Genomic DNA, 9,634 nt, shown 5'->3' on the forward strand with positions numbered 1-9,634 from the left:
TAACTCCTCCCACCCTTCTCCGCCTGGGCGAGCCAGCGATATTTAAGAGGCGGCATCCGCAGCAGCGGCTTACTTGGTCAGTTCCTCCATCCTTCGTCCCCTCCGGTAGGCAGGCAGGTCAGGCTGTCTGGCTGTCAGTGGAGTTCTGGGGCTCAGCCCCGCCGCCAGCGGGACCTAGGAGCTATGCAGTCCCCGGGAGTACCGTTTGCTTGGCTCACGCTACCTCTGCTTGTCCAGGCGGCCCCCGATGGTGAGAGGCCAGAGGGCCACCCCCCGTCTCCACCCTAATCTGGGCCCTCCGGGATCTCTACTTTAACGTGTCTGTTCTGTCCCAGACCCAGTGAGTGTGAGTGCCGAATTTGGTTTTCTTTCTTTTTTCTCCCACACCTTTGCATCTCAGTCCCTGTCTCTTTCTGTGTCTCCAGGTTTCTATGTCTCACTGAGTCTCTGTCTCCCTCTCTCCCAGATGTGTGGCAGCATTGTTCCATGTAGGTATTTTCACCCAGTTCCCAGTGCTTTGCAAGAGCCTAGAGCTTCTCCCTTAACACTCCACCCCTTTTCTCTGGGTTGCTTCAGCCCAATGTGCCTTTCTGGCCCTGTAGTTCCTCCCCCATCCCTTCTTCCAGCTCCCCCTTGCTGCCCTCCCTTTTCTCTCTCTTTCCCTGATGGCATCCTCCAGCCCAGGGGCAGATCATACCTTCCTGCTGGACTAAAGCAGTTGGACCAGAAGAACCTTCACCTTGCACCTTCCAGTCTCTGTGTCTCTCTGGCAGGAGGTGGGGGTGGGGGAGAAGGCAGTCACCCAAGGACAGGGAAAGAAGCAGAAAAACAGCCTGACTGACAACAGAGGGGTAGAGACATAAGGGCTCCTTCTGTATGGGGCCACCTCCCCCTCCCCAGTCCAGGAGAGGACAGTGTGTGTGTGTGGGACAACTTCAGCTCTAACCCCCTCCCCCCATCTGTCTCCTACAGGCTCTTGGTGCTATGATTCTCAGAATCCCCAATGTGGTGAGTAGAGATGGTGGGGGTGTCAGTGTGAAGGGAGGAGTGTATGTGGTAGCGGTGAGAGGAGTTACAGAAATGCAATTTGTGACTGGAAGTAAAGGAAAACTTCCTCCCAGTGATAGCTCCCCAAAAGGGGAAATCTGGAGATGGTGAGTTGGCCCTCACTAGAGGTTGGAAGACCATCAGAGGAGAATGTTGTAACTTAAGGGGGTTCCTGGGCAGGTTGACCTGAATGACCTCTGGATGTTCCTGCTCTACCAGTTGGGTTGTGACTCAATGTGTGTGCGTGTGTGTGTGTGTGTGTGTGTGTGTGTGTGTGTATGCGTGTGTGTGTTCACCAGGCGGGGCTACATTGCTTTGTGTGTGGAGGTGTTAGGAAGGTGGCTGGACAGACTTCTGTGAGGTAAGTGAACTAGTAGGGGCCACCTTCTCAGTACTTTCCTAAGACGGGGCTCTGTGAGGCTCTCCATGTATCTCAGTGGCCATGGACAGACTAGAGAAAGCTGATGAACCAGCCAGGCTTTGTGCAGAGTGGGCCATTGTGATCAGCTCCTCTCTGCTATGCCCCTATCTTTCTTTCCTTTCTTCCCCTCTGCCTCCAGGCCCTTCACATTGGAAGGATGTAGCCCACACCTGTGGGGGCACGGCTCAATCACCCATTGACATTGACTGGCATCACGTGAAGCTGGACCCGGACCTGGGCCCTTTTGTATTTGAAGGATATGACTCAGCACCCCCAGGCCCCTGGCAGCTCCTGAACGATGGACACACTGGTCAGTTACCCCAACAGGCAGAGACACATAGATCATAGGAAACGCTGATGGAAGAAGGTGACCAGAGAGTCAATCACCTCCCCTGCCCCCATTTATGTATTCAGTCACTGTCAACCCATGCTGAGCATCTGCTATATGAAAAGCCTTGGTGGATGACAAAGATTTTAAGATTGGAGGTCTTGGTTCTCTAGGGTCTCACAGTCTGGGCACTGAAGAACTGGTCAAGCTCAGGGGAGCCTGTGAATCAGGAGATAAGTTCTAGTCCAAATTCAGCAGCCCCTGGGACCCCTCCTGGTCTGGGTCACACTTTCCTCACTTGTCCCAGCAGCCCCCAACCCACAGTGAGTGCTCAGAACCCAAGGCCTCAGAGGGCCTCAGTTTCTCTTGATGACTAGCTGTATAATCTAGGTGAGTCACTGTCCCTCAGGCCTGCATTGCCACATTTCCCAAAATTCAATTTAACAAACATTTAATAAGTGAGACACACCCCTTGGAATCTATCTATCTATCCATCTACCTATCTATCTATCTATCTATCTATCTATCTATCTATCTATCTATCTATCTATCATCTATCCATCCATCCATCCATCCATCTATCCATCTACCTATCTATCTAATCTATCTTTCTGTCTGTCTGTCTGTCTGTCTATCTTTCTGTCTGTCCATCTGTCTGTCTAGTCTGTGCACATGTAATTCAGCAGAATTGTAAGGAGAATGTAAGCTCCTTGAGAACAGGAACAATTTTACTTACAAATCTCTTCAGCATTTAGGAAATACTTGTTGGTTTGTATGGAAGTAAGTGCTTTCTATGATCAAGGCATTGTCTGGGGAGGAGATCAAGGTTCCTCCCAAGGAGTCCCTCCATGATTGAAGAAAGTTTCATGGAAATGCTGGGGTCAGTGCTGGGTTTGAGGGTGGGTGCTAAGGATTTAGGAGGGTCCATAAGGTGAGGTTTCAAGCACAGCCACATGTTTCTGACCCTGTGGTCACATTTGTACTCCCAGATGGCTCTAACCCAGCAGAGTTTTATGGAGAGGTGGGATCCCGTGTCGTGGAGAGGGTTGTATTTGTGTGTGTATATGTGTGTATGTGTGAGTGTATATGTGTGTATGTGAGTGTGTATATGTATATATGTATATGTGTATGTGTGTGCATTTGTATATGTATGTATGTGTGTTTGCATGTATATGTATATGTATGAGTATGTGTATGTGTGAGTGTGTTATGTGTGTGTGTGTGTGTGTGAAAGATTGTAGGGCATCCCATAGAGCCAGGTGAGTCCTATACCACGCTGACCCTCTGTATCTATGGTGTCCCCTTCCTCCAGTGCTGCTGAGCTTGGGCGGGGCTTGGGGCCAAGAACAGGGCCGAGTGTGCATCTGGGGAGGGGGCCTGCCCCACATCTACTGTGCTCTGCAGCTTCACTTCCACTGGGGCAGCCCCACAGGCAATGGCTCTGAACACACTTTGAATGGACAGCGCCAGCCGATGGAGGTGAGGCCCCAGGGCTGGGGAATGGGATAGGGAGGAGTGGGGAAGGTCTCCATAATAGAGGGGCACAGAATCCTCTCTCCTCAAGCAAGTGCTCAGCCCAATGGCATGTGTCTGTGTCCAGATGCACATGGTCCACATGAACACCCTCTACCAGAGTCTGGAGGAGGCCCGGGGCCATCCTGGTGGTTTGGCTGTGTTAGCCTTTCTATTCAAGGTATGGGGAAGGCTAGGGATGGGCTGCTGATTTCTGCTACTCATTTGCAAGGAGAGGGGGAGGGCATCAGAAAATCAGGTGGTGAAAAAGGGTGGAAGATAGCCTATGTGGGGGGGAGTGAGCCAGAGGAGAGAGAGAGGGAGAGAGAGGGAGAGAGAGAGAGAGAGAGAGAGAGAGAGAGAGAGAGAGAGAGAGAGAGAGAGAGAAAGAGAGAGAGAGAGAGAGAGAGAGAGAAAGAGAGAGAGAAGGGACAGAATAGGAAGGAGTGAGACAGGCCATGAATGAATGACCGTTTGCCAATGAGGCCTGCCTCCCCTGGGCAGGTGCAGAATGAGGACAACGTCAACTACAACACCATTGTGTCTGGGCTGAAGAACATTTCTCACCAGGGTGAGTGCTTTAGAAGGAATGGGGCAGGGAGCCAGGGGCCAGAAGTGGGAGCAACTGGGGAGAGAGGTAGACAGGGAGGGAGGGTGGGAGGGATGGTCTGGGCACATTATGCCTCTTCCATCTCCACAAACAGGGGAGTCTGTGGAATTGGCATCCACCTTCCGCCTGGACAAGCTGCTGCCTGACCTTGCCCTTCTCTCCCGCTACTACCGCTACCCGGGGTCTCTGACCACACCGGCTTGTGATGAGGTCGTCCTCTGGACTATCTTTGAGGAGCCTGTCCCCATTGGCAGGGCTCAGGTACAAGGTCACATCCTGCCCCTCCCCGTCCCTGTCTCAGTTGCCTGTCACTCATCTGGAGGAGGACATTGGGGGAGGAGGAGGTAGTGGATCCCTAGGTGTGGGAACAGCCACTATCCCTGTGAGTGTCTGACCTACAGGGAATTTCTCCCTCCTTCCAGCTGGCCCAGTTTGTGTCCACCCTTCAGGCCAGTCCCCCGGGTGCTCAAGCCATCAGCATGATCAACAACTTCCGCCCAGCCCAGCCGATTGGGTCCCGGAGGGTCTTGGCCTCCCCAGATGCCACAGTCAGCGGTGGCCCACCCTTCCCCCTCCCGATGGAGATATGGGCCTTGCTCTGCTTGCTCCTCAGCATGGGGTGTGGATCTGGCTCAAGTGGAGCACTGTGATCTGCACACTTGTCCTTCTGACCCAGACCTTCCCCACTCTCAGTGTTCCTGGTGGTTCCCAAATGCTCCCTATGGGGGTGTCAGTGTGGGAGGAAAGAGCCTGGAGCAGGGGAAGTGCTGGGGACCATCACTGCTGCTTGCTGTGTGGCCTTAGGGAAATGGCTTGGATCCTCTGGGTCCCAACTTCTTTATAAATTAAATGGGGAAAACCCCCTGCTCTACACATTAAACATCAGATTCAACGATGGATGTAAAAGGGCTTGGGGAGTTCCATGCCTGAGGGAGATGCAGTGAGATATGATGGGAGGGCTGCCCAAGCCAGGGGACTGAAAAGGCTTTTCCTTCCCAGGACCTCAGCACCCCATACTCACACTAACACTGGACTATAATTGTAGACTTTTCAAGTGCACATATCCCTAGGGTTACAGGGTCCAAAGCTGGAAAGGACCTTAGTCTAGTTTCACCCTCACATGTTACTCTGTTCTAAGACCCCTCCTAGCTCTAACACCTGATGTTCTAAGGTTCCCCTCAGCACTGACATTCCCCATTCTAAAGTTCCCCTTGCAGCTCTGACATTCCCTGTTCTCAGGTCCTTCCCAGCTCTGACATTGTGTTTTACAGCTAAATACACTCCCTCCCCTCTTACATTTATCCTATGTCTCCAGCTATGCCAACCCCCTCCTGGGCTCAGCCATACCTGCCTCCTTTCTTCCCCAGTACCCTACCTACAAAGTCATCACCTCCACAGCCCACCCCCCTCTCCCTTCCTCATCCTCCATCTTTATTGGTCCCCACCACATCCCCTCAAGCACCAGCGACTAGCACAGGTTATGGGAGCCCTTCCTGACCCAGGACCCTCAGGGCTGCTCATTCCAATTCTGTGCCCAGTGAGCTGCCATGATGTCAGTTTGGGCTTGTGCATTCCCACCCTTCCCCCTGTGCCCCTGGTGCTGGGCCAACAGTGAGGAGAGGCCAAGTTTTGTTAATAAACTCCATTTATCAACTGATGACTTCTTACAGACTTCATTTCCAAGGATGGGCTGAGGGCACATGAAATCCTCTGGGATCAGATTGTGAGTGGGTGAAGATGAAGGTCCAGAAGACAGTGCCCAGTGAGACCAAGAAGCTGGGCAGTGTTGGCCAGGAAGAAGCTGATAATCTGAGTGGTGCTGGCTCCAGTGAGCCCTAAGGTCTAGACGATCCATGGTGTTGGCTGGTCTGAGGCTGACATTTCCCAGTCACAGCTGCTTGGTACATGGCTCTGTTTCCTCTTCCAGTCTCAGCAGAAACTAAATACAGTATAATTCCAGTAGTAAGAGCTTGGGGAGAGACTCCCTGATTTCCTACCCCCTGAAGGTGCCCTTCCCTCTGTGGCAGGCATCAGATGCCCCAGACCCACCCTGAACAAGGACATGGAGGCTTGGAAGGACACAACTCCAGGCCCTTGACTCCAAAGCCAGCGGGACTCCATCCACACGTAGGGTAGGGTGATTGGCATGGGACCCCAGGGCTGAGGGTAGGGAGAGTTAGGGCAGGGCAGGGCTGGCCCCTAGGTTATATAACCACTGTCCTGGGCTTCAGTTGTATCTGGGGTACAAGGACTGAGCTCTCCTGAGGCATCCCCACTCTTTCTGATTCTCTTGGAAATACTGGGTGGAAGTGAGGGCACAGAGGTCAAATCAGGGCTTACCTGGTCACCTGAATCCTACTCAACCTCCACTATCTTTAGGTATACGAATATCAGACTAGTCCTGTCTCTTCTCTGGGACTCATTGCCTTAACTGTAACATGGGGACAATAATCCTTGCACGGGTGCTGCAGAGAAAGTGTTTTTGAAGCCTCAGGGCCCAGGAGAAAGGGGAGGGACCAAAGACTATACTCTCTTCCAGAAATTCAGTCCTCTGAGTCAGAATGCCTCTCTGGGATACAGAGCCCTCCTTTGCTCCCTTTCTCTTTGGCTCCTCAGATGCCCCTCCCCCAAGCCAGACCATGCTGAAAGAGCCCAGCCACTCCAGGGTTGGGGCTAATGGGAAGTGATCTCGGCCCTTTGCAAGCCTCCACAAAACTGTGTGGGACAAGCCTATGGAAATGCCTGAGCCTGACATCAGAGGCCACGCAATCTACCTCCAACCGCCTTTTCAGCCTCACTTCTCATTCCTCTCTTTGGCCCAGTGTACCAAGTTCTGGCCAAACCGACCCACTCTCATGGGGTGGGGAGGGTGCTGCCCTTTTCAGGCACTGGCCCTTGGCTCAGGTTCTCCCTAGTCCTTGAGAATGCCATCCCTTCATAGACAAGCAGAATCTCATTGGCGAAGGGGCCTTCGCAGGGTGACAATGGCCCCGGCCTCCTCAGGCTCCTCAGGCACACAAATCCAGACCATTCTCCCTTGGATTCCAGCTGTCTGGGTATCCAGCTGCCTCATTAGACGAGAAGCAACTTGAGGGCAAGGCCAGTGTCATGTGGGCTTTGAGCCCTACATACAGTGGTCAGTGGGTGCCTAATGAATCCGTTGAGTTAAATTAAAAGTTTGTGCGGCTCATAATTCACAACCGCTGCGTTTTACAGATGGGGAAACTGCTTACCCGCGTTCCTGAGGTCTGCTGTTGCTGGGGCAGGAGCCCCTCAGTCTCCTTCGGGCCCTGGGCCGGTGGTAGGGGGCGCCGGCGACTTCTTGGCAGTTTTCTTTTCGGGGGGCTCGGCTCCTGCTTTGGGGGAGGTGGCTGCTGCCGTCAAGGCGTTGACCGTGCCGATGGCTCGCAGCAGCGCCTGGCCTCGGGCGGGGACTGGGGCTGGAGACACGTCCTTACGTGGACCCGAGGGCTCGGGGCCCGCTTTCGGGGAGGTGGAGGCCGTGAGCGCATTGACAGTGCCGATGGCCCGCAGCAGCGCCTGGCCGCGGGTGGGGCCCGGGGCTGGGGCGGGCGGCGCGTCCTTGCGGAGGCCAGGGGGCTCGGGGCCTGCTTTCGGGGAGGTGGAGGCAGTGAGGGCATGGACAGTGCCGATGGCCCGCAGCAGCGCCTGGCCGCGGGTGGGCCCGGAGCCTGGCACTAGGAGCGCGTCCTTGCGGGCTGCCGCGGGGGGCCGGCGGCGGCCGCCGGGCCCGTCTGCCTGGGGCTCCTGCGGCTGCGGGGGCTGGCGGCCCAGGGCTTCCCTGAGCGCGGCCAGCTCGGCAGCCAGCTCTGCGCGCAGCGCCCCGAGGCCGGCCGTGAGCTCCGCGCGCAGCCCCGCCAGGCCCGCCTGCAGGCGCTGCTCGCTCACCTCCAGCACCCCGGCCGGGTACGTGGCTCCTCCGCGGGGCTCCCCGCACACCGAGCACAAGGAGTACGCCGAGCCCGGGGAGGCTGGCCCCGGCGCGGGGCGCCCAGCGGCTCCAACGCGCTCCCCCAGCTCCCCCAGCCGCGGCCCCGACGGCTCGTCCCGGCCACCGCCCCGCGCGCCCCCAGGTCCGGCAGCCTGTGCCCGCAGCTGCCCTCGGAGACGCGCCAGGCGGCCCGCACCCCGCGGCTCCTCGCCGCTCTCGAGCCCCGGCTCCGCCTCCTTCCGCCTCCCTGCCGGGGCCCGTCGAGTCCCCAGTCCCGGGGCCCCCGGCCTGGAGGTCTCCCCGACCCCGATCGCTACTCCGGCCCCGGCCCCGGCCCCGGCCATGTGCCTCGGCCAGAGCCTTCACCGTCGTTCGTCCAGATGAGGTGCGCAGCCCGGGTGGCTCTGCCTCTGCCCGCAGCGACCCGAGGCTCCCGAGCCATTCCCGGGAGCCCCGGGTCCGGGGGCGGAGCCGGGAGAGCCAGCCCGGAGCCCCGCAGCCATAACAACCGGTCCCCGAGGCCCGAGGCCCGACGGACAGGCTGTGGGAACCACTGTGTGAGGGAAGGGCACAAGGGAAAGGAGGGTGGATGGGGAGAAGCGAGCCTCGGGAGGTCCAAGCTTCAATCTCCCCCTCCCCCCTCCCCCATGTCACCTTGAGCAAGCCCCTTCTTTCTCTGGGCCTCAGTTTCCTCCGTTTTGGATGAGGGAATTGGAGTTGAAGCCTAGGTCTAGAGCTGCCACGGACCTCAGAGGCCATGCGGTGGGACCTCCTCCTTTACAGCTGAAACTGAAGCTCGGGGAACTGACTTGAACGAGGTCATAGAGGGAGATTGGAGGGAAGATTTGAACCCAGATTCACGCAAACGAGCTTCATCGTCCCTTCCAGCTGCCGAGGCTTATTGTCCTTGGGTGAAAATGGCCGTAGGGTCCCTCTCTCAGGGCCACCGGGACGGGGGAACTTTGCGGGGGAAAGGTAGCCTAAAGAACGGACTGTGAAGGAAGGGATGGGCTGTGGGAAAGGAATCTTTCCCGAGTTCCTAGATAGAAACGGTTCTTACGGGGAGGGTAGACTCGGTCGCCCCCAAACATTTACCAATCCCTCAAGTACTTTCTGGTGCTCTCTCAACTCTCAACTGATCCTCAAATTAACGGAGGGCGGGGCTGGAGAGGGGGAGAGACTGGGGAGGGATGCTTGTCTCCATTTACGGACCTCTGAGGTAGTCAGTCTGAGGACCATCGAGATCTCAGAAACCATCTTAGAGCCCAGCCCCGACTTTTGCAGAAGAGGATGGAGGGAGAAAGTACGTGACTTACCTAAGTAAGTAAGGTAAGTCATCTTACCCAAGGTAGCTGGGGCAAAGGCAGGTTTCATTAATCCCAGGGCCCCCCGACTTAAAGTCAGGGCTCTCTCCAAGGTGTGTGTTCATCTTTCGTTGCGAAAGAAGACCATGCCATCAGAGAAATGATATGACTTGCACTTGACTTTGTTTTGAATGAGGGAGGGCTGTGCAGGTCACCAGCCTCACTTCTCCTCTACAGCCATCTGAATCCAGTGACCAGACATTCATCAGGATGACTGGAGATGACACAGGATGAGGCAATTGGTGTTAAGTGACTTGCCTAAGGTCACACAGCTAGTGAAAGTATCTGAGGTGAGATTTGAACTCAGTTCCTCCTGACTCCTGCACTGGTGCTGTATCCACTGCACCACCTAGCTGCTTCTCTCCAAGGTACCACTATGGTTAATGCCATTAGAATCCAC

General features: G+C 55.9%; 2 protein-coding genes across 5 annotated transcripts; one reads left to right on the plus strand and one right to left on the minus strand.

Annotated features, from left to right (window-relative positions):
* Nucleotides 1–7: 7 nt before the first annotated feature.
* Nucleotides 8–5,575, plus strand: LOC140498986 (carbonic anhydrase 15-like). Of its 4 annotated transcripts, XM_072599842.1 has the most exons (9): nt 8–250; nt 426–488; nt 973–1,008; nt 1,608–1,778; nt 3,109–3,275; nt 3,397–3,489; nt 3,813–3,879; nt 4,013–4,179; nt 4,341–5,575. In XM_072599842.1, the coding sequence occupies exons 1-9, from the start codon at nt 184–186 to the stop codon at nt 4,566–4,568; spliced, it is 1,059 nt and encodes a 352-aa protein (XP_072455943.1). In that variant the 5' UTR covers nt 8–183; the 3' UTR covers nt 4,569–5,575. The 4 variants fall into 4 exon arrangements, with proteins under 4 accessions (XP_072455943.1, XP_072455940.1, XP_072455941.1 ...); XM_072599839.1 differs by lacking the exon at nt 426–488 and having other exon boundaries at nt 77–250; XM_072599840.1 differs by lacking the exon at nt 1,608–1,778 and having other exon boundaries at nt 83–250.
* Nucleotides 5,576–5,678: 103 nt separating this feature from the next.
* On the minus strand, nt 5,679–8,214 carry LOC140502159 (protein FAM246A-like). The gene is made up of 3 exons (XM_072606492.1): nt 7,678–8,214; nt 7,152–7,371; nt 5,679–5,857 (listed from the first exon to the last, which is right to left on the minus strand). The coding sequence occupies exons 1-2, from the start codon at nt 8,212–8,214 to the stop codon at nt 7,192–7,194; spliced, it is 717 nt and encodes a 238-aa protein (XP_072462593.1). The 3' UTR covers nt 5,679–5,857; nt 7,152–7,191.
* Between the last annotated feature and the right edge of the window lie 1,420 nt (nt 8,215–9,634).

This window comes from Notamacropus eugenii, chromosome 4 (genome assembly GCF_028372415.1).
Source record: "Notamacropus eugenii isolate mMacEug1 chromosome 4, mMacEug1.pri_v2, whole genome shotgun sequence".
NCBI lineage: Eukaryota > Metazoa > Chordata > Mammalia > Diprotodontia > Macropodidae > Notamacropus > Notamacropus eugenii.

Bases quoted from the DNA above. Each gene is read 5' to 3' on its own strand.
- LOC140498986 (XM_072599842.1), top strand. From the start codon at position 184: ATGCAGTCCCCGGGAGTACCGTTTGCTTGGCTCACGCTACCTCTGCTT. The intron at 489-972 runs GTAGGTATTTTC...TGTCTCCTACAG, and splicing joins GTGTGGCAGCATTGTTCCAT to GCTCTTGGTGCTATGATTCT. The intron at 3,880-4,012 runs GTGAGTGCTTTA...CTCCACAAACAG, and splicing joins GAAGAACATTTCTCACCAGG to GGGAGTCTGTGGAATTGGCA.
- LOC140502159 (XM_072606492.1), bottom strand. From the start codon at position 8,214: ATGGCCGGGGCCGGGGCCGGGGCCGGAGTAGCGATCGGGGTCGGGGAG. The intron at 7,372-7,677 runs GCAGACGGGCCC...GGTCCACGTAAG, and splicing joins CGCAGCCGCAGGAGCCCCAG to GACGTGTCTCCAGCCCCAGT.